At 35.7% G+C, this 24,560-nt stretch overlaps 1 protein-coding gene across 10 annotated transcripts in view; it reads right to left on the bottom strand.

The window, feature by feature from the left end:
* Nucleotides 1-24,560, bottom strand: part of DTNB (dystrobrevin beta) — a 333,753-nt gene that overhangs the window by 11,707 nt on the left and 297,486 nt on the right. For 5 of the 10 annotated variants that reach the window (XM_031951429.1, XM_031951428.1, XM_031951432.1 and 2 more), the window contains 3 exons: nt 11,944-12,103; nt 10,879-10,968; nt 3,964-4,017 (listed from right to left, as the gene is read on the bottom strand). In XM_031951429.1, coding sequence (XP_031807289.1) covers nt 3,964-4,017; nt 10,879-10,968; nt 11,944-12,103 — 304 coding nt within the window. The remainder of the gene's footprint in view (nt 1-3,963; nt 4,018-10,878; nt 10,969-11,943; nt 12,104-24,560) is intronic. The other 5 variants (XM_031951436.1, XM_031951431.1, XM_031951437.1 and 2 more) reach the window with 3 other exon arrangements.

Raw genomic sequence — 24,560 nt, 5'->3', positions numbered from 1 at the left:
ACTCCTAGACCACTGAGGAGAGAAGTCATCCTTGGGACATAATTTGAGAACTGGAGTTGGGATAGTAACTCCAAAGCATTTGCCATATTTGCATTATGTGTCTCATAGGATGGTTGTGTGGGGATTGCTTTGTAACCTAAAATGCTATGTAAATTCAAATTATTATTTGTATATGGGTGGAGAGTTGTTTCAGGCTTTTATTTCTATAGTGGCATGTGTCTGTTGAGGATAATTATGAATAATTATAGCTGACACAAATAGCACTTTAGGGTTTTACAAAGATTTGATCTAATTTGAACCTCACAATAACCCTGTAAATATCCCATGCCCATTTTACAGAGAAGAAAACAAATGAGGCTAAAAAATTTCTCCATAAAACAACAATAACAAAATCAATCAACAAAAAACTCCAAACAACTCAAAAGTGTCAGAAGAAATTAAAACTAGTCTCCTTGGGGAGTCTAGCAATCAACTCAACCCACAGCACCATACTGCCTGATATGTACAAATTTTTATGTGTATACATTGCAAAACAGGTGCCCATCTACACTGGCAGAGGTAGTTTTTCTCTTGACATACCAATAAAACCATAAGTGTGATCTAAAAAAATGTTTTATTATCTACATCTATATGCACATACTGTATCAAGGTATATACACACACCTGCATATCCATTTGGGATACTGTTTGTACTCATTTGGCTATCATATACGTATATTATTGAGTGTTTCTTATAGTTGCATATTCATGTAGGATATGAATATGATTATCTACATTTGTGTGCATGGGGGGAAAGTATGGCTGAAATAGATATATGCTGTATGAACTAAGGGGTTTTCATACTGGGCTGAGAAGGTTACCTCAGTTTCTTCTTCCTTCTCTTTTAAATGTTTTAATTTCTCTGTATCTGTCCATTTGCAAGAGAAATAGATGTATAGGTTTTTCTTCTTTTTTCTTTCTCTTCTGGATACAACAGCACTCCAATCTCTCTCCAGTCAACTTCCTTTCTTCCCCTCCTCTAAACTTTCCTGACTTTTTTTTCCTAGCAGTTTCCCAGGGTTGAGGGAGTATGTGGTTTGGGAGGAGAGGGCAACAATCATTCATCTGAATTAAATTAGAAAGCAATGAAAAGTCTGCCTAGAAACTGTTTCTGGACCAACAGGAATCCTGTGTATTACTGTAAGAAACATCAATATATGTTAGAAATAAGTCAACTCTCAATTATTCAAGGGAAGATTATCCATAGAAAATCTTTTCAAGTTCTGACATCATAAACCAGAAATTAGTTTCTTTGCTGACATTCTAGTTGAATTTTATTCTCCTAGGCAGCCTACAGCACAGCATAAACCCTTTTAAGTCTAAATCTTCCTCTTTGGATACAAGAAAGTTATGACTGAACAACAACAGCAAAGAGAGAAGACAAATCCACTTAGGCCTCAGGCATGACAACATGTTCTGCCCCCAGAAGGGAGGTGTGCCCTGAACAAGAGGACAAAATGGGGAAATCTAATGAACTTTTCAGTCCTTCTTGTGTCATATCATCACCATGTGACTCTATTATTCTAAATATCATAATTCCCCATAAGTAAAAGCATATTATAGTTAAATATTAAGCCCATGACTACAAATGGGTGACTCTATATCTGATTTGCATCTGAAGTTTGGGGCTTTTGTCAGAAAATGTAACTTGTTAAAACAGAAACAAATAAGAATCAACAGAAAGTATAGGCTACTAATCAGCTGCAGAAGAAACCCAATTTAAGAGATGTCTTAATTAATTTTAATGATGTCTTAATTATTGATGAGAATAGGCTAATCTCCCATATTTTATCATGAAAATAAATGGGTAACTAAGTAAAAATGTAATCTAATTGTGATATGACCAGGATAGTGATCTGCATAGGATCTATGGGAAAAGGGGGCAAAAAGTAAGAATTTCTAATTTTTTATCCAGCTCCATTTTCCCAGGAGAAAGTAACCTCTTTCCAGAGCTCATATTATGCTCTTATGATCCATGTCTAGTGGATATGACTAGTCTAGTCACTAGGAAAGTGTTCCCTATAATGCTTTAATCTAGTTGGTATGTGTGTGTATGTGTATATATATGCATACACACACACATATAAACATATTTACATATGTATATATTCTGAATATTTAGAGTGAAATATAAAATCTGATCTGAACAACTACAGAGTCACAGGATTGAAGGGTGGAGATCCCATCTCATTGTAATAGATGAGGAAACAGATCCTGAGAAGTCAAGTGACTTGCCCAAGTTATAAATAGTAGGGTTGGAATTTGAACTCAAATTTTCTGAATCCAAAGGAGTCAAAATTATCCAACTATAGTCAGTTTCCATATTCACCAACTTGTGATTACTAATTCATTTTCCCAAGTACTTCCATGTCAAGTAGGAATTAGATTACATAATTGACATTAATATTCTGGTCATTGAAAAAGTATGCTCCCATTATAAACCTATAAATTGGCTTTCTGGTTGGTCAGTTGAGTTAGTGTGAATCAGTCCCCTATAGCTTGCTTCTTAAATTGTGGGTTGCTACTTCATGTGGGATCTCATAACTGAATGTAGTGATCATGAAATTATGATTTATTATCAATAAATATTTGATTATACTTATATACCTGGGATCATATAAAAATTTCTTGGGCAATAAAGGTCATGAGTTGAAAAAGTTTAAAAAGTCTTGCCCTAGAACATTAATACCTCTAGAGAAATTGGTAACATGGAGGTCATGAATATGAAAAGCTGAGAACTACATCCTGAAATCAAATTAGATACCTATGAATCCCTTACTGAATAGTCAGTTGATGTCACCTCTTTTTCAATACCATCTCAACAATAACACATAGAGACATTCTAAAGACAAAGAGAATTTACTTTATTTGCTATCAGAGCTCCCCCTCATTGTGATGTATAATCAAAAGTTGATTATATCTAAACTGACTACTTGTTCATATTGATAAGAAGAACAGGCTAATTTTGCAGAATCTGTGATTCTGATCACATGAATTCAGGAATTTAAGCCCTCACAAGGCCAAGAGTGTTTTATTCTGCCACTTCCTTAATCCTCCTACCAAATGGGTTTCCTCAAAATATTAGTCACTGGTTTTTCTAGTTAGGAAGCATGTGAAGGGAATTAAGGCATATGTGCAAGGGCTGTGGGAGGTTGAAATTTGAGGGGAGGGGGCAAATTCTCTAAAACCAGGACTCAAAAAGCTTCATTATTGACATCAGTATAATCTACTGATGATACAATTACAGGAGCAGATGGGTACACATCTATGGACAGAAGGTATGATAGAGCACAAAGACATAATAGCACTTATTCCACTGTTATTTTTTTAATTTTTTACTATAGCAGTCTATTGCTTTCTGCCTGAAGTCCAAACTTTTCTGCCAGGCTTTCAAGGTCTTCCACAATCTGGCTTCTCTTTAACAATCAGGCTTATTTACTATTAGAATATCCTCTGAGTCTCCATGTGGATTCCCCTCCCTCCTCTCTCTACTCATCTAAATTCTATCCATTCCTCAAGGTCTAGTTCAATTCCCAGCTCCTCAATGACTCCAGCTCATATGGACTTCTCCTTACACTTATAATCCAAATCACACTTGAGCACTGAACTTTTCTCTAATTATTTCATGTGTGCAGTCTGGTACTGATTCTATATAGATTATAAACTGAATGGGAGGAAGACACCATGTCTGCTATTTCTTTGATATTCTTTCCTTTCCTCTGGCTCTCCCAAGCTCCAATAAGACGTCGCACATGGATGGGCATATAGGAGGCTCAGCATTGAATGTCTGTGGATGTGGAGCCATCATGGGCTTGGGGAAGTGGCAGTGGGGAGAGGAGCACAGAGGTGGGGAAGAGAGAGATGCTTCATGGGAGGCGTGGTTTCTATTTTCTTCTAGGGGAGGGCCTGCCAAGCTGCCTTTACCTCTGTCTTTTTTATTCTGTGTCTTCTCCTCCTCTTCCTCTCCACCTTTCTCTGCTGAAAAAACAGAAGTCCAAGGAGGCCAATGACCCTTCTGCCCTGTGAGCAGCACAGGAGCAGGGGAGTGACATATTGGATTGATGAACCCCACCTAAGTGTCTGTAGTTGCTTGGTGGATGGGTATGGGTGTGGGGTGGGTGGGTGTGCATGTGCATGCATGGGTTTGTACATGTGGATATAATGCTGGTATAAATATCACCAACCTTTTTATCAGAAATGAATAGAAATCAGATTTGACTATGATGTAGAGAACTTTAGTGCTGCTCTGCTACTGGCTCACCTCGAACATCTTTGTTCTCACTAAAATAAATATTCTTTGTCCTCTTGGAGCAATATGAATTTTAATTACATCTAAAGGAAGCCTTGAGCTTACTAAGGGTTATATGGTCCCCTTTGACCCTTATCAGGCCAGTGATTTGTAAGAATACACTGAGTAAAAAAAATTAAATTGAACTACCTTCATTTATCTTGATGAAAAATTGACAGCAAATAGATAAATGTTTCTAGATTCATAGATTTAGAGCGGAAAAGGACTCTCCAGGTCATTAAGTTCAACCTTCTCATTTTATACAGGAGGAAACTGAGGCCCAGAAAAACCAAATAGCTTGTCCAATGTTCTAGAGATATTAAATGAAAAACCCAGAATCAGAACGGTGCTTTGACCATTGTACCACACTACACCTTCCAATATGGGGTCAGCTTATAAAGGCCTTGAATTCCAGACAACAGCTTTTAAGACACCATGATGGAATCAGGAACTCATTCAGGGGAATGACATGATGAAAGAGATATCAGAGACAGATGACAGTATATCACAACAGGAAAGGACATTAGAGAGACCATTTCATTTTACAAAAGAAGAAAATGCATCACAAAATGAAATGCCCAGGATTACACAGTTACATAGAGAACCATAGTAATATGTGAAGTGGGTCAGAAGGAAAAACTGGAAGGGGTGGGGGTTATGTATAAGGGTATTGCAGTAAGTCAGGTGGTGAAAAAAGAAATGGAATATGAGATAGATATGTGAGGGCATGACCTGAGACAAAATTCTGATGTAAACAAGCATAATAAACCTCGTGTTAGAAGCTCTGATAAGACATAAAAAGCCTGGGTGCACTTTGGGGGACTGCTTATCCCCCTTGCTGACAGCCATATGTTGAAGGCACTCAAACTGTCTTTACAATGGATGGACCATTCCAGGAATCAGAGGGACCTTTCCAAATGAGTCATATGCTCCTATACAGACTCATCTAGGCTACAGGGGATAGGGAGGGAGGTCTTATAGACAAATGTTGCCTTCTGTTTACCTCCTTTACCAGTACTTGGGAGTCAACTAAGCCCCTGACTATAATAAACAGCTCCCTGAAGTACTTACAAAAGCTAAGAATATTTTCATTCTGTATTGGTGCTAAGGATTCTGAGTTGCTTTGAAAGTTTAAAAACAGTCAGTCCTATTAACAAAAAGATGTACAGCTTAACTTACAGATGAAAGCAGATTTGGAAACATTTTTGAGGAAAACAAAGATCTTGGGTCATTTTGATTTGCTTGTACAGAGCTAAAGGTTGGTTATGATAGGTATTATCTTGCTGTGACCCAATTCAAACCAGCATCATTTCAAGCCATCCTTGCTTCAGTGAGGACCAACTGAAAGAATTCTCTCTAACAATACAAACATGGTCTCTGTCTTCCTTCTCTGTGAGTATTAAGGGCATGAGGGAGTTAGGATAAGAACATTAAGTGATGGTTATAGTAAGAGACATTGTTTAGCCAAGCCTTTTTTTTTTTTTTTGTCAGAAACTGATTTTTCTTTGTGTCATAAAAGCAATTAATTTAAAAAATAAATTATCTGACTGCTCTTGATCTAGTTTTTTGTTTATTTTTGTTTTGTTTGCTTATTTATTATGGTTAGTTGAATAAAGCTCCATAGCTCCTACAAATGAAACTTACTTAATTTTTTTTTTTTTATGAAACACCATTCACTGTATTTTGCATTTTATTTTTTAATTAACTGTATGGAAAGTTGTCAGTAAAGTCTTTGTCCAAGGATAAATTAAAAAAAGAAAAGGAACAGTTCCTTCAATTTTCTTTTATGACCTTTTAAAGGATCATAATACCTGAAGGGGAAAAGGGCTCCCTATCTTTAATTCATTTTCAGTCTCCATTCTTCCTTTCATCTTGAGGTAAAACACAGTAGCTTTTCCAGTCCCATGGACAAAGGGAAAAATTAATAAATATATTTTTGATGATAGTAAACTTGGAAGGTCATCTACTCCATGTTCATACTTCCAGGTAAGATTCAACCCAGTAACTCAACATAAACTATTCCTAACAAGTATAGATCTATTCTAAAGGTAGGTCATGTGAGGCAATAATTGGCAGCCTTTTTCCTTCTCTTTTTTTTTTCTTGGATGGGGCCATTCTTATAATACCACTTCTACTTGTTTCATTGTTCTTTCTCCTTTGCTGGCTTACCATCTATATCATGCTCCCTAATTTTGAGGCATTCCTCAAGACTTTGTCATAGGAATCCTACTCTTATTTTCCTTGACATCCTCAACAACACATATGGGTTTAATTATCATTTCTATGTAGATAATTCATACATCTATACATCTAGATCCAGTCTTTTTCCAGAACTTTAGTCCCTCATTCTCAGTTGTTTTTATTAGACATTTAAAATTGAATGAAGACTTTTCAAATTCAACAGGTTCAAAACTAAACTCATTAACCTTCTTTTATACTTTCCAATTTCTATTGAAGGCATCATTATCCTTCTACCTTCTCTAGTTCTATACTTGACTCCTTACTCTTCATCTTACAGACACAATCAGTGATCAAACATTGCCCTTTCTACCTCTACAACATCTTTTGAAATAAACTCCTTCTCTCTAGGCACACTGATACCACCTTAGTTCAGACTCTTATTACTTCTTGTCTGTCTGGATTATTGAAACAGATTCCTAATCAGTCTCTCTGCCTCAAGTTTTTCAGAATTCCACATTGTCTACATACATGTTGCCAAAGTGATTTTCTTTAAATGCAGACCTGAATGTGTTACTCCTCTACTCAATGAACCCCAGTGACTCCCTCTTACCTATAGGATAAAACAGAAACTCATCTTAAAAAAAAAAAATCTTCTAAAATCAATTTGATTTTCAATTTTATGTTATTTCTCCTCTCCCGCCCAAGGAATAGCCAAGCAAACAAAACCTATTACAAATATGTATGATCATGTAGGATAAATTTCCTCTATTAGCTATTTAGGTTCTCCTCCCCCCTTCCCCTAAGCAAAAAAGAAGAAAATATACTCCAGTTTGCACTCTGAATTCATCAACTCTCTATCTGAATGTAGATAGAATGTTTTATCAAGAGTCTTTAGAATTATGGTTGATCATTATGTTGGTCAGACTTGCCAAATTTTAAAAAATTGATTATATTTATAATATTGCTGTAATTGTACAAACTGTTTTCCTGCTTTTGCCCAGTTCACTTTGTATCAGTTGATACAATTCTTCCTAGGTTGGTTTTGAAATCATCTTTTTTTGTCAGATGGCAAAATCCTTCACAGTTTGGGTCCAACCTATCTTCCACTCTGAATGAACATAACTTCCTATCCTGTACTTTATTAATCCAGCTAATCTAGAGTTCTCTTTGTTCATCATGTAAGATATTCCTTGTTTTCTGTTCTTTTGCAGTTCCCATCTCATATACTTAAAATACACTTACTCCTCACCTCTACCTCATATCTCTTTTCCTTCAAAATGCAGTTTAAATACTACTTTCTATATGAAGCATTTACTGACCTACCAACTACACTAAGTTAGTGCTTTCCCTCCCAAATTATCTTGTATTGAATTTCTTAGTATTTTTTCATATTTATTCTATAGGTATGTATAATATTTGTAGACATTCCTTCCTTTGGAGTGTAAGTTCCTTAATAGAGTTTGGTTAATTGTTGTATTTCATACCTCAAGCCTAGTATAGCACACTGTACATACTTAATAAGGACTTGCTGATTGATGGTCCAATGAGTCAGTGCATATAAGGCATTTGTTGAATCTCAAAGTGTTATATAAAGTCAAATATTATGGACAAGTTCAAACATTCAATACCTGTTATCTCATCTGTAAATGAAGACAATAATAATTATACTAACTTTTGTAGAATTGTTTTGAGTAAGTAACATTAGTGAGCTACAAAGTGATACTTAAATATGAGATATAATCATAATTCTTATCAATGAAATTAGTAATAATAACAATGATAATTCCTGTACTATGTTTTTTTAAAATCTGCATAACTGAAAAATAGGGAAGAACCGGATTCATGTCAGTTCATGTGGAAAACATCTAAGAGTATAATATTTAAGGGTTGTCTACAATCTCAAATTTTGACAGAAAGATTGAAGGAAATATTGCTACAAAGTTCAAGCTTTCGGCAAGAAATTGAAGCATATGGGGACCCAAATGGGTATTATTATGATTGCTACCATTGAAAGGTAAGGGCTTCAGAAGAATAGGCAAGATATGAATTGAATAGTTAAGAAAGTGGTATCTGAGAAGGGATGACTTATGGACTATGGCTTAAAATATTTTTATAATGGAACACACCTGACAAAGGGCTGATGAGGGCTTATTTATATGAAATAGAATCAAATCTTCAAAGGGAAAAGGAAAAAAAAAAAACTTGCCTATTCATATCTATCAAGATGGATACCACAGAGTCACTACAATAAAAGAAGAACAGCAACAGAGATGTGCAGATAGTTATAGGAGACAAAATCCATAGTAAAACTCATGGCCTCAGATATTTATATGCAAATTCACAAAGTACAGATTAGCAAAGTGAACTAAAGATCCTAACAGAAAAAAGCCATTTTTATCTTACAGAAATACTAAAACAGAGTGTGATGAAGCTCATGACAGGAATATAGTTCTGGAAGCTATACCTGGTTTAAATGGGTAAAAGTGAGTTAAAGGGTAGAGACTGGGGTGGAGTGGCATTATATAGCAATGAGATATATTCACTTGAAGAAATCAAGAAACCAAAGAATGGTTCTATACAAGGATAAAGGACCTTGAGAGCATGCCATATAAAGATCAGGACCTAAAGATGGAAAAAAAGGTAGACTTGCAGGGGGTTAGGGAATAATTGTCTTCAAATATAAGAAGAGCTGTTACATGGAAAAGGGAACAGACTAGTTCTGATTGGCTTCAATTAGAGCAATCCAAAAAAAAAAAAAACAGTAGAATGGGCTGCCCAAGGAGGGATAAGGATTTTCCTCATTGGATACGTTCAAATGAAGGCTGGATGACCACTTGCCAAATGGTTTTGTAGTAAGGATTCTTGTTCAAGGATTATATGGCACCTAAGGTCCTTTCACCTCTGAAATTGTGTGATTCTAGAAGGTAGCTAGATTGTAAAAACTATAGAAGAGTTGGAAGTTAGTGGGTCAACCAGTTTATTTAGTGATTAGTAAACATGGCAGTTAGATAACTAATTTATTCTTTAGCAATGGAAAAAGATAACCACCAGAATTCTGCTTGTGATGGACAATTTCAAATGTCAACTAATCTTTCCTCTTGATTTCTACCAAATCAAGTGGAAAGGAAAAAAAGAAAGTTAAAAGTCTCTGATAATTAATTCAAGAGCTAAGAAAAGAGAAAAAAACCAAAGAAGAAACCAAGCATTAGACTGTGAAGGAAGAGGCCAGCCGGGATTTTTAATCTCCAAGTGAAGTCAGATTGGAGCCAAAGAGTTAAATATGGAAATGAAGAGGAATAAGCAGCATTGTGGAGTCAAAAAAGCACTGGATAAAATGTATTTTCCTGGAGCCTTGAATGCTGACTCTGCCATTTACTATCTGGGTTACCATGATCAAATTATGTCCCCTCTGTGGGCCTTTCTTTCCTCATTTGTAATAGGAGATGGTTGGACTACATGATGTTTACAATCCCTTCCAATTCTTTATCTATGATCTTAGAAATGGCAACACCATCTCTTTAATTAGAGTACCTAGAAGCTGCAGTAGCTTGAGGAAAAATGATCAGGAGCTTTTGTCATTAACCTGGATTACTGATGCTGAGCTGCCCTCAAAGCAGGGTCTAACTCCAAATAAAATTTATAAGAAGTTAGTTCTATTGAAGCTTAGAGGAAAATCAAGGTTAAATTAAGCAACAGTTAAGAAGAATTATGGATCACTAAATAAGGTAACTGAATGTATCAAGTTGCTTATTTAAAAATAAATTATTCTAAATTCTGTATCCTATTTATAGATGTTTATGACAATAATAATTCATGCCTATATTTAACTTTTTAATATCATTTGTTATCGGAAAAAATTTCAGTGAAAAGGCAGACTAATCTCTGCCTTTTAGTTAATACAGGAAACCAAGTTGTTCAGACCACGAGGCCCTAGACAAAGCAGCACTGTCCACCTGTGGTCAGCTTTACCCTGACAGGAGGTCTCAAACCTGGGAGGAAATAGACAAACTCCTGGTGAGCCTGGACTTGCAAACTCAAACTTGTAAAGGTAAAGGCAAATATGAGTGTCTTTCTATATTCATTTTGTATATTCATTATATATTCATTTTTGTCTTTAGGCACTTTCATTATAAAGTTAAATTTGTGCAAAATGTGAAAGAATTCCTAGGAAGACAGGAAGGTGCTGGATACTGAGAAGTAAGAGACCACGTATTTGAGGAAACAAATAAGAGGAGTATGTCTGAGGGAATAGTCTGCCTTCACTTAATTGGAAGTCCTTAACCAAGAAGCTCATTCATGTATGATCTGTAATGAAATTAGAAACATGTGCATGTCTAAGAGGGTGGCGGGGCTGGAGCTCTGGGCTTCACCTGAATGGAGTTCCTTCACCAGAGATGACATGGTGTTGGTGATGGAATCAGCAGCCACAAGCAGATCATTGCGGAGGTTTCTCCTCGTACCTGAGGGGAGTCAGAGCAGATGGCGATGCCAGTGTGGGCACGGAGAGGACAGATCCAAGTTGATGAGTCACTTCTGCAAGGTCCCAAGACATAGCCACAGAGGTGCTGGCAACATCAATGCCCTCTGCTTCCAGCCCTGAAAGGTGGGTGCTCCGAAGCCTGAGACTGCATCTCAGGATGCAGTACTCCAGTTACTGGGATGCAGATACCCATATGTCCTAACCTCGTTCCATATGCTCCTGACAGACAAATAGCAGACTCCTGCCACCTCTGTTCTTTGGTGCTAATTATATCAGAGAAGGTCCAGGACTAGGTCTAGGATGAGACACAGTAATTTTGCACCTTTGATTGGACTTCATTTATTACCAGTGTTCCTTCCAAGTTCTCAAAAGGTCACCATCCAATCAATCCGGAACTTGCTGTTGCTATTATTCTGCAACTAACATCCAGTCAGTTCCCCAGGAGAACTAGGATATGCCAAATCTATATTTGTGCTACCTTTGGCAGGTCTATGCAAGATATGGAACAGAGATGATGTATGTTAAGTCCTAGACCCACAGATCCAGTTGTGGTCTGTTTTAAGCCTTTCCACGGTAAGACATCACTTTGACAGACATCTATCATATGCCCTCCATAGGAAGGAAACAGAGCCCAAATGATAAGAAGCACGTCTCCCCTAGTAAGAAAGGAGTTGTCAGGACTCAAAGCTTTTGAATGGTACTTGGTCCAAGTCTATGAGGTCTCTCCTACACGTATGTCAGATCCTATTTCTATTTAGCACTTCAAATTTCAGTTAAGCCCATCTGAAAGGAAAATACTCTGGACCAGTTCTTTGGGTTAATTTATTTACAGTCTACATGAAGATTTCAATATTTAAAGTTCAGACTGAAAAAAAGAACTGGAGAAATCTCAAGAGTGTTTCTGTACATAGTTTCTCAATCCCCCTTTTTTTTGTTTTCTACTGTTGAAACTTACCTTGTGCAAAGGCTTCCTGGATGTCTCCCCCGACTCCACTCAGTGAGTCCTGTGGTCCATGAGTAGGAGTAGAGCCAGCAGAAGTTGAACGGACAGGCATGGGCATTGAGCGGCCAGTTCCATGAGTTGGAGATGTGTGTGGGGATCCGGTGGCCTGAGCCTAAAAGAAGTGAAGATAGGAAATAGGTTATTTCTATTATCTGAGTCTGTTATCTCAGTTCTTTTGCCTATCTTGAGTCTGCTGCCTGAGGCAGCAGATATTTACATTGTAGATATGTCTGAGAACTAGCCTTATCACCCCCTGAGGGGCCGGAGAAAGGCAGACAAAGGTAAAAGGAAAAGGGAAGGAAGAGAGGAAGCAGGGATCAAATGGGGATTCAGAGGTACACTCTGAGACCAGGGGGAGACTTCAGGTAGAAAGGAAAAGGATATAAGGTATAATAGGAATGGTGAAAGTCATCACAAAACAGACGATGTTGCTGAGAATCTATGGACCAGGGATTCAGCTGCTTCACAGAAAGCAAGAGCTCAGCATGTCTGTCCTGGAGAACACAAATGCAACAAGTCTCTGATGAAACCAGGAAAGTAGGACATAAGTGAGAGCTAGAGCTGCTAAGTAGATATCGTGATTTGGGAGGGCCCACAGGAAGTTTGGGAGAAGGTTTGGTGCAATGAGGATGACATAAAGAAATAAGGTCAAAAATAAATAATCCCCACCCCCTACTCTACCCTTGTGACCATTCCCCAGAGCCAAGGTCTGAGCTCGGTTGCTGAGGAGAGAAAGAAATGCAGAACTTGGAATCCTGGCTGGGATCTTCTAAGAAAATACAACTGGGAAAAACTAAGTCATGAGGGAAGGTTATGATTTGATCATGTCAGAAAGACAAACACAGAAGGATCCTGTCTTGAATAGGTTATATCTATGACCCTAACTTGACATCACATTAATCATCATCAGAGCTTCAACCTGCAAATGGTTCTGGGCTAGTACCCAAACTAAACATGATTTTTTACAGCAAACAGAATCAAAATTGTTAAGAGTTGAGGGTAGAGGACCTTCAGAGGTTGTTTAATCAAATTGTTTTATTCTAGGAATTCCTGCTATAAAATCTCTTAAAGTAACTAGGAACTTGTTACTTTAGCAGATAGTCAATCCCTTTATGGGAAACAAGAATGAACAAATGAAAAAGCACTTATTAAAGGCTTATTTTGTGACAAATCCTGAGGATACCCATAAGAAAAGCAAGAAAAGTTTTGCAAAGGTGAATGTTGAAAATTATCTTTGCATATATTTGGAGAAATAAAATACTATTTACTTTTAAAAAGTCAAAAAGAAAAGGAAAGTTCCTACTCTCAACAAGTTAACACTCTCATAATGGGTGAGACAATATATAAAAGAAAATTCAGATGTAAGGTATATAAGAGAGTTCTAAAAGCCTAAAGGACTTGCTTTTTTTGGGGCATGAGGCAAGGCCCAAGGATTCTAGATTACTTCCCTTTGTTCAGATAAAAGTGCTGGTGGTGTAGAGGGTATAGAGGCAGAGTAAATGGCAAAGCCAATAGGAGTTAAGGAAATAGTCGGGTCTGGTCCTCTTTCATTTCATTCATCAAAATGCAGAGTTGACTACTCATCTTATTCAAGCCATATGAGCAGTCACACAATCTGGATAGGTTCTGACAGGCGTAGGCTAGAGTACAGGATAAGAGAAGGAAGGAAGGAAGGGTGCGCTTAATGGTGGCAGTCTTCCCACCACTTGGAAGCCCTAAATGGGTTCTGGGCTACTCAGGGCTGGGGTACAGGGTTCCCTTTATTCAGCCCAAATATGCATCCTTGTAACTTCCCTCCATTCCTTTTATTTCTGTCTTTTGGAGCAACTTCTTTAGTCTAATAGTCTTTAGATATAAGATACCAGTGATGGACTGCCATACCTATTCCCATTGCCCATTGGGAAAATAAAATCCATGTAACTCACTAGAATCAATGAGAAAAATGATGCTGCTTCTTTTAAGATGCAGAGATCATAATCTTTATTGTTATAATGAGAAACAAAGGGGAAATTGTAGCTCTGCAAGCTTCAAACATGGCAACAGCATGCATCATGCAGAGTCTGATGCTTTAGGCTCAGTTTTGACATTCACATACAGCTTCTCATCAGCAGGAGAGTAGAGCTGGAGATGCTACTTATAGATCATTTGTTTTTAATCTAGAATATATAGAACTAGCTTTATGAAGTCTGGTAGCCCCTGGCCACCATTTATTGTTTTTCATGCTGAACTAGCCCAATTTTTCCCTCTGACTATCCATGTGTTTTGTTTATTTGTTCTTTTACTAATTCACTTATTCAAATACTTGAATGGATCTGTGACAAATCTGCCACAGCAGGTCCATCACCGGGCTGGAGGCCTTTCCTCCATTCCTTCAAAATTTCCATAGTGCCAATGAAACACTGTGGCTGTCCACCTGCCAACTTTCATTCTCTCCAAGTTATTGGTCTATTTTCTCTTTCTTTCCTGCAGTTTCTTGATAATATCCCTTAACTTTGTCTTTTTCAAAGTTTCTCATTAGTTATATGTTTCAGCCTCCAAAGTTTCACTGTGACTCCATAGCTCTCTGTCTAATGTCATAGACATGTTAGTATTAAAAAGACAGGTTTTTATTTTCCTTGAAAACTTTCGGTCAGTAATAAGTTGAGCAGTTTTCTGAAGGCAGTTCAGTTTGTTCCTCGCTTCTTATTCAACTCTGGGCCCAAGTTGTCCATCTGTGTTGTTTCCTCCCAAAATACATATTGATGGACAAATTCTATAGGATGTTCTCAAAATGCGTTTTGAAGTCTGAGTAATGGGCATTTTTTAATCTGCTTGTAGAATATATTGATCAAATTCCTTTGAAAGATTTGGGATAGAAAACAGGTATTAGAATCAAGAAGATTGTCTTTCTGAATTTAAATCTGACCTCAGACACTTATTAGCTGTGTGACTGGTCAAGTTACTTAACTCCTGCTTGCCTCAGTTTGTAAAATGGTCTTGAGAAATGGTCTTGCCTCATCTGTAAAATGGTCTTGAAAAGGAAATGGCAAGCCAGTCCATATCTTTGTCAAGAAAACTCCAAATGCAGTCGTGAAGAATCAGGCATGACTGAACAATAGAAAAGATCTCCTTTAGAAAGTTCTATAATGTTTTATGCAATTAGTGCAAAGTCCTCTGAAAATCAAGCAAGCACTTGGTGGATCTCACAATCCAAAATGCTTTTTTGATGAGGATGATGTGCTGGTTCTCCTCCATCATTGTTGTGAATACTTTTGATGAGTATACATTTGTTTTATGCCTCACCTTTAAATTCCTATTGTTAGAGGAATAAATGAAAGAAATCCTATTGTAAAAGGGCCTGGAAAGCAGCACTTTGTTTTTACTGAATTAAATGTCTGAACCCACCCCCAACCCCACCCCTTTGATAATTAAAAATAAGTACCGCTTAGTACTTAAGTAGGCAGAAACTACAAAAGTGGCAAGGTGCATGTGATGAAGAGGTAGTAATTTACAACTCCCACTTACTGGAAGTCCTTTTCTCTCTTCATGCAGTCCTCATGAAGTAGCCTTGAGGAACAGTTCTCTACTGGGCTCCAAGGACTGGTACCTTTGTAGAGTCTATTACAAGCACTTTTCTCCACCATAAAGTATCATGTTCATTAAAAGCGGTCTTTCCTCAATTAACTATTATTCTTGGTTGAATGTATTGTATTCTACTTGTCTAATTACTCTATTCCCAGCTGGATGCATTATATGCTATCTGCTCAATCTCTCTATTGATATAGTTAATGGGAAATGGGGAGGAAAAAGTCAGAAATTCTTTCACCTTCCTCTACCTCTTTAAGAGTTGAGATTTGGTTCTAATTCTTGAACAAGTATCTCTCCCCCCTCTCATCCCCCCCACCCCGCTTAATAACAGCTTTTTATTTTCAAAATATATGCAAAGCCAGTTTTCAGCATTCATCTATGCAAAACCTTGTGTTCTAAATGTTTCTCTCTCCCTTTCCCCCACCCCTCCCTAGATGGCAAGTAATCCAATATATGTTAAACATGTGCAATTCTTCTATGCATATTTCCACAATCATCATGCTGCACAAGAAAGATCAGATCAAAAAAGAAAAAAATGAGAAAGGAAAAAAAAAAGCAAGCAAATAACAACAAAAAAATGAAAATACTATTTTGTAATCCAGATTCAGTCCCCATAGTCTTCTCTCTGGATGCCTCGCCATCACAAGTCTATTGGAATTGGTCTGAATCACCTTATTGTTGAAAAGAGCCATGTCCAGAATTGATCATCACATAATCTTGTTGTTGCCATGTACAATGTTCTCTTGGTTCTACTCATTTCACTCAGCATCAGTTCATACAAGTCTCTCCAGGTTTTTCTGAAATCATCCTGCTGGTCATTTCTTACAGAACAATAATGTTCCATAACATTCATATACCATAACTTATCCAGCCATTCTCCAACTGATGGGCATTCACTCAGTTGCCAGTTCCTTGTCCCTTTCCCTTTTTTATGATCTCTTTGGAATTCAGACCTAGTAGAGACCCAGCTGGATTAAAGGGGATGCACAGTTTGCTAGCCCTTTAGGCATAGTTCCAAATTGCTCTCCAGAATGATTGGATCAGTTCATAACTCCACCAATAATGTATTAGTGTTCCCAGTTTTCCCCTTCAACATTTATAGTTATCTTTTTTTGTCATCTCAGCCAATCTGAGACATATGGAGTATTACCTCAAAATTGTCTTAATTTGCATTTCTCTTATCCATAGATTTAGAGCTTTTTTATATATCTAGAAATGGTTCTAATTTCTTCATCTGAAAACCGTCTATTGAACAAATATTCTTTAACCTGGAACTCTTCAACTGCTAGACAACAAAAGCTAGTTTACCGATTGATTGGCCAACTCCAAACTGGCTTGATTTTTTTTTTTTTTTTTAAATGTAGTCTGAGGTCTCTTCTGATTTACATGAACCCAAGAAGTTTCCTATGTTTCCTGTGTCGGGTCATCTGTTTTTCATGCCATGGCCAAACTTTTCATATTAAGTACTAATTCACAACTAAATTTATGCTTCTGATTGATATTTAGTCAATCAAGGTGTGTGAGTCTGTTACTTGGATTGGACGGATAAACTTCCACTCTTCTATACTTATTGAATGTCTCTAAAACATTTAGATGACCTTCATAAAGATTACATAAAGATTTAGGAGCAGAATATAGGTCAGTAGTTCTTGAGATTATCTTGTGGTTATTTTTTTCTGATATTTTCCTGATGTTAATATATTTTTCCTGATATTAAATATACTTTTTCCCCATGCCTTTGCTGTCTTTTGCTCCTTTACATATCTTATATGTTGTTCCTTTAACACTCTCACAATTGTGTTATCTCCAGAATTAACAAATGAAGATGGCTGACAGTATTTATTTAATCAAATGAACTGAATATCCACTATGTTCAATACGGAATACAATACAGACATACGAAATATAGTTTATATGTATAAAACAATATTTTGCCTCAAGGAGTTTACATTCTAGCCGGACAGAAAAAAATTATTCAAATATTTTTGATACAGGTCAACACAAGATAAATGTTTAAGGAACTCTAAGAGAAAAAAATGAACACTTTTGAGTTCTCTCGTACAGAATTTATTGTTTATACAACTAACTTGATAACTGTTCTTTATAATTTGGTCTCATCTACCTTTCCATTTATTCCCCATTTTATTCATCCATCTTATTCCCCATTTCCCTCCTCTGCTCTGTGATCTAGTAAACACTGTTTTCCTTGCTATTCCTTGAACAAAACACTCCATTTTTACTGGCTGTCCCGCAAACACAGAACACTTTCTTTCTTCTCGTCTGCCTCCTTGATTTCCTTCAAGTCCCAGCTAAAACTCCACCTTAAACGGGAAGCCTTTCTCTACCTCCCTCTATGATTACCTGTATTTTCTCCTATATATAGCCTGCTTGTACATATTTATATGTTTTCCTCCATTAGATGATGAGCTTCTTTAAGAGCTGAAACTCTTTGGCCTTTCTTTGTATTCTGAGAGCTTAACACAATATCTGGCACATTAATAAATGTTTACTAATTAGGAGCTCTCTTCTAGGATTATACATGATTACATATAGTAGGACATTAATAAATGTTAGTCAGCTATGCTGGCTACCCCAAAGAGTAGGCACTTCTTTTTTTTTTAAACATTTTTATATTTCCTTTCCCTCTCTCAGAGGAAGTAAAACACTATGCACATAGCAAACATTTAATGAGTATAAACTGATTTCATCTGGCAACTTGAAAACCTTGGTAGGGGTGGGTCTCTAGAGGCCCAAGAGATGTTTGAAAAAAAAAAAGCAAAAAAAAATTTTAAAGTAGATCTCAATAACTGAAGTGTAAATATTTCATGAAAATAGTTGTAGACGTGAGTCGAGAGTGACAGAGGTACAGCTGCACACAGCTGAGCTTGAGTTTATAGCACATGGAACTAAAACAAATCACTTTACCTTTAGTTTGAGAATGATCAGATCATATCCAGTAAGCTTGCTATAGAATACTAACTTTTCATAGGAAAATAGAGATTAAACAGGGATTATTATAAAAGCTTAGGTTATGAATCTTATTGCTAGTTGTGGAAGTCAAAGCTGAGAAAAACTGGATGAATTCTTCCCATTTGTCTCTCATCTCTATCAGGGTAGACTTCACACATACCTGGCTCGATTCCTTTCAGAATCAAGTGATTTTGTAAGTGCTAATCTTTTTAAAAGGCTATTATATATGGAAATGTTTTATATGATTGCACATGTATAACCTATATCAGATTGCTTACCACTAAAAGGAGGGTTCGGGGGAGGAAGACATGGATAGAATCTGAAATTTGAAACTTAAAAAAAACAAGGAATATTAAAAATTGTTTTTATATGTAATTGGGGGAAAAATAAAATATCATTATTAAAAAGGCTATTCATAGGTCCTATACTCATCAAAGCTATCATAACATACACAATTCTAGTGAATGCTACAATAATAGAGATGAAGAGATAGTTCAGTAAGTGAAAATATGTCAAAGACTTTAGGAACACTAATTCATAACCTGAGAGCTGGGGGTCTGAGAAACAACCTCTGGAGTGCAAGTTAGAACTAATCCTGTGACAGGCTAGTCTATCAACCAAAAAATTCTCATTTTCCAGTTTTCTCACCCTGGATATACCTCTGCCTTGTGGCCCTCTCTTCTGATTTGTGATTCCCTAGCTTGGATCACCATTTCATGAAATACACAGGCCATAATCATGCACATTTCCAATTCCTGAGTTTAATTATAAAGTCTATATAGATGGTTTACAGATTTATATACATTCATTTCTAATGTCCCTCCTTAGAGGAAAGATGGAACATGATATCCTATAAGCAACTTGAATTTAAACTATCCTTTAAAATTAAAATTATTTATTTTTAATAGAAAAAAGGCAAATTTTAATTAAATATTTTTCTTTTTAAGACATAATTTTTATTGAATATTTATAAGACTCACTTTTGTATTACTACAAATATTTTACCATAAAAAAAAATCAGCTTTTTAAAAAAAGTACATTTCCCTGGGTTTATCATTTCAACATTTTTTTCAATGAATAAAAATGTATTTTTCTCTTTTCTACTTCCTTCCTCTCTAAAAACAAAACAAAACAAAACTGAAATTCTTTTTTTAAAGTAAAATCAAACCAAACAAATTTATTCATTAATCATACCCAAAAATATGTCCCATCAACCTTATCTGTCCTCTAGAATTGTAGTTGGTAACTTGGTATTCCTGACTCCCAAAGTTATTTGTCTTAAATGAGAAATGACAAACCATAATTCCAGAGGACTCATCATAAAACATATTACACCTTCAGGTACAGAAGTGATAAAATCAGAGGGGAGACTGAGATATCTATTTTTTTTTTCTAATATGGCTAATGCAGGGATTTGTTTTGCTTGATTATTTCAGTAATGGATTTTTTTTCCCTTGCTTTTTCAGTGGGGTTGAAGAGAGAGTTGGGAGGACAGTACATTTAGAGGTGAAAATGAAATGAAACTGAATTTTAAAAAGTTCAGTATTCAAAAGAATAAAGTTATTTGTCTCTACAATTTTTTTTTAAACCCTCAATGCATCTAAAACAGAATTCATTCTCTTGCCCTCTTCTGAACTTCCCTATTACTACTGAGGGCACCCACTCACCCATGTTGGCAGCTTTGGAATCTTCCTTGACACTTTACTTATATTCACCCCTAATATCCAAACTGTAACCAAATCTTCCTATATTTACCTTCATAATATCTACTCACACAACCTCCACCTTAGTTCAGTCTATCACTTCTCGCTTGGATTACTTCAATAATACAACTCCTGTTTATCTCTACTTCAAGCCATCATCCATACAGCTGCCAAAGTGATTTTCCCCAAGTTTTCTTAAAGAATAAAGTCTGACCATGTCACACACATCCCCAAACTCAATAAATTCTAGTCACTTTCTATTACCACTAAGATCAAATACAAAATCTTCTGTTTGGCATTTAAGGCTCTTAACAATCTGACCCCTTCTTATTTTTCCTGTCTTCTCATACTTCATTTTTCTCCATGCATTTTAAGTCCAGTGACACTGACCTACTTCCCACTCTTCATATACAACACTCCATTCTTATATCTCTTTGCCTTTATATTGGTTGTCCCAATGTTTGAAGTGTTTTAACTTGGTTTTTGAAAAATTCTACTCAGTGCTACATTTTGCAAGAATCCTTTCTGGTTCCTTCAGTTACTTAAACAAATATTACCCTCTAAGGTCACTTTCTTTTTACTCCGTATATATCTTGTACACATCTATTTATTTACCTGTTCTCTCCTCCATTAGAATGTAAGTTCCTTAAAAGCAGGGGCCATTTTTGCCTTTCTTTGTATTCCTAGTATTTAGCACAGAGCATATAGTAAGCACTTTTAATGAGTGCTTGTTTATTTAATCAATTGATATCAGAAGCAGATTTCTTTATGTCTCTTTCAAAATCTAGCCCCCTCTTCTAAATTTCTACTTGTTCTGTCTCGGGTAGCAGCATCTTTCTAATCACCTAGGTTCATAACCTCAGTGTCACTTTTCACTTCTCATTTTTACTCACCCTAAATATTCAGTTTTCAGATCCTGTTATTCTGACTTCTACAACAACTTCCAGAAAACCATCATCATCTCTCCCTAGACTATAGCCAGAACTTCTTTATTCCCTCCTTGTCTCTCCTATTTCAAGTCATTCTCTACCTTGATGCTACAGTGCTTTTCCTAAAGTTCAGATCTATTCTATATGTTCTAATGGTTCTCTAATACTATTAAAACTGCTGCTGCTACTATTATTATTAAGAGCTAACATTTATATTGTTCTTTAAGGTTTGCAAAGTGCTTATTTGCTTATTATTTTATCTTATTATCATTATCTTCTTTGGTCTATTATCATTCCCATTTTATAGATGAAGAAATTAAGGCTTAAAGAGAATAAAATGATTTGACCATGATTCTATAGCTAGTGTCAGTAGCATTTAGACACAGGTCTCTTCCAATTCTGAATTTTATTTGCTATTTATTTCTTTATTTAGCTTTCTATTTATCTACTTATATTGTGGAGTAGGTGTTATTTATTTATTTATCTGTTATTTTTATTGTGCCAAATTGTTTTATTTAATCAACTCTGAAGTCCTTACAGTTTGATTAATTTATGATTTTGGCAATATCCTCCTAACTGGTCTCCTTGCTTTCTGTGTCTTGCCTTCCTAATCTATTCTCTATATAACTATGCCAGATTAAATTTCCTAATTCATAGATGCTATCTGTAATGTAACTCTACTATTCAAAAACTGATTAAATAATGAACAATGACTTTCCATTTATAGCCAAAATCTGGCATTCATGACTTATCTCAATACTTCCCTTCACATAGTTTATGCTCTAGTTAGACCATACTATTCACTTGTTCTCTGAATGTCCCATACTTTATGTTTATCCCATTGCTTATCCTCTCCTGTCTTCTACTCTGGAATTGTTTTCCCTTTTCTATTTTTCAAAATTATATTAGTCAAAAAAATTATATTAGTCCTACAAGGCCTAGTTCAAATACCACCATAACTATGAAACCTTCCTGATCACCTTAGTTAGAAGTACTCTCTCTTCTACTGTTCTAGTGTTCTCATATAGTTTCATATTTACATTTTACCCATTTACCAGGTTCCATTTTTGTATTAGTTGCTTAAGTACATAGCTTCCATACTCTAAACCTCTTGATGGCAGGTATCAAAATTGCCTTCTTATTTTCTTTAACATCTAAGAAAATGCTTTTCACCTAGATGATGCTTAGTAATGTTTTAGCTGTTGGAATCACTTCATCTAGGAAAGTTTTAATTATTATTATTATATTTGTTTTAATTACCAACTGAAGTATTCCTAGAGGGTAGCCATGAGCCAGAGGATCATAAAACTCTGTCTGTGTTAGTTCTAACTTATACTTCCCATAAATGAGATCATGACTTAAACCTCCCTCAGTAGAATTCTGGTGGGGTGACTCAGTTAGCCTATAGTGAAAAAAAAAAGATCTGTTGAGACATTCCCCAAAAGACCCACTGATATCATAACCAGGTACTCTTAACTAAATAATCAATTACTCAAATGCTCATTATGTGTAAGACACTGGGCTAGATTTTTGCCAATATGTTGCTGCTCTGGTATAAATCAGATTTAAATGCAATCACATACACTTCTGAAATGGAGTTAGATAACTATGCCATATCCAAGGTTCCTTTCAATTCTAAAATTTTATAACTATGATCCCAAAGATCATTAATGTTATTTTCTCATACAAACACAGTTCATTTGCATTACAGATTTGTTATACAAAGTACAATACTTGAGGGAATATCACATATGTCTGCATGAACCTTTAGTCTCCTTTCCCTCATACTGATCTTTCTAAATAGTTTGGGATGAGTAGATTTGATTTCTGCTTGCTCAGATCAGAGATGCATCTCTTTTTTCTTAAAACATATCCTGGCTTTGAGGTAAGTTACATGGTATAAGGTATCATTTAAAATGTTAAGTATTATACATTACATAATGTAGATGAATATATATATATATATATATAGATAGATAGATAGATCCATCTATCTATACATCTCCAGTCAAGAGAATATGACAGGTCACAATCCTAAGTACTGCCCATAAATCTATAGTTTACAAGATCAGCAGGTAATACAGGAAACAGATTACAGAAAGTTTTATTAACAAATGTATATGATAAATATGCTGGTTATCTTGCTTGTGAAGATTGAACTTTTCTCTCCAGCATCTGTTTGCACTTCATCACAATCTCTGGGCTGCAGGGACTTAACAATCAGGCACAAACTTTCAAAGCATTTGCTAGGAGAGTGAACTGGTAGGATGGTTCCTTAGAAACTCCTCCTTGGCACTGCTCTTTGGTATTAACAAAAACTACAGAAAAAAAAAAAAGACTGTCGAATGTTTAAAATAGTTTTGTGCCTCCAGGATCTAGCTATCTAAGAGAGGGATGATTAGGTGTTTGGGGTGGGAGGAGGTGGGACAACACAAGAACTTTATATCATCACATGATATCTTTGAAATCTTCCTCTATTCAAGTGTAGTGCAATGGTTTTTATAATAGAGCTTGTTATTACATAGATTTGGACTAAGGGCTCTATTATATCCCTCAAAACATAATTGTATTCTAAAAGTCCAATATACTATAGCTATACCTACGATATGTTTCTCAACAATAAATTATAAGGTACTTTCACTGAAATAGAAAATTCCATTGTTTGTTGGACATAAATGACAGATTTGGGAAGTTAAAAGAGATTAAAATAACAACCCAATTCAGTACATACATTTAATGGAAGAAAAAACTGAGGCAGAAAAACAATGTCAGGGCTGAGACTAAAATCTAGATCTTATTATCCTACATATCTGGAAGGACCTAAGATAGATAGTAGAGTTTCAGTTGCTGGTGTGGATCAAATATACAATTCTAACAGGCCTTTTGTTGAAATATAGGTGCATTCTATGAATGGCATTTCTTCGATATGATCTACTTATTAGTGTAATAACTTTATCAAAAAGAAAGTGAACTTGTTTAGCATGATAAAACAAAACTCATAGCAGTATTTTGAGTTTGATTATAATTGACTCATAGCTATATAGCTTCCCTTTTCTAAGCGCTAAGAAACCAATAACTCCTTTAATATATACATTCTAGAATCTTTCTGGGAATTCAAGTCAAGATCACTAGACTACTCTGGAGAATTTATGTTTTTGAAAATTGAGATGTGCTCAACTCTGGTCTTGCAGCATCTTTCCTAATTTCCACTATTTTAAAAATACTACTTTCAGCAGACTCAACATTTACTTAGTCAAGTTTTTCTGATACTCTTGATTTTGTTGAAAAGAACTAGGTATTGATTTCTATATTGAATCCTAACTTATCTTGGGTCTTTATTCTTTCCAATCTGAAAATTGTTTCCTTGCTACAGAAAACACGAAAACAAAGGATAAATCCA

The sequence above is a fragment of the Sarcophilus harrisii genome, chromosome 2 (genome assembly GCF_902635505.1).
Source record: "Sarcophilus harrisii chromosome 2, mSarHar1.11, whole genome shotgun sequence".
NCBI lineage: Eukaryota > Metazoa > Chordata > Mammalia > Dasyuromorphia > Dasyuridae > Sarcophilus > Sarcophilus harrisii.
The sequence above is the reverse complement of the archived record's forward strand: the minus strand, read 5'-3'. Positions and strand labels throughout refer to the sequence as shown.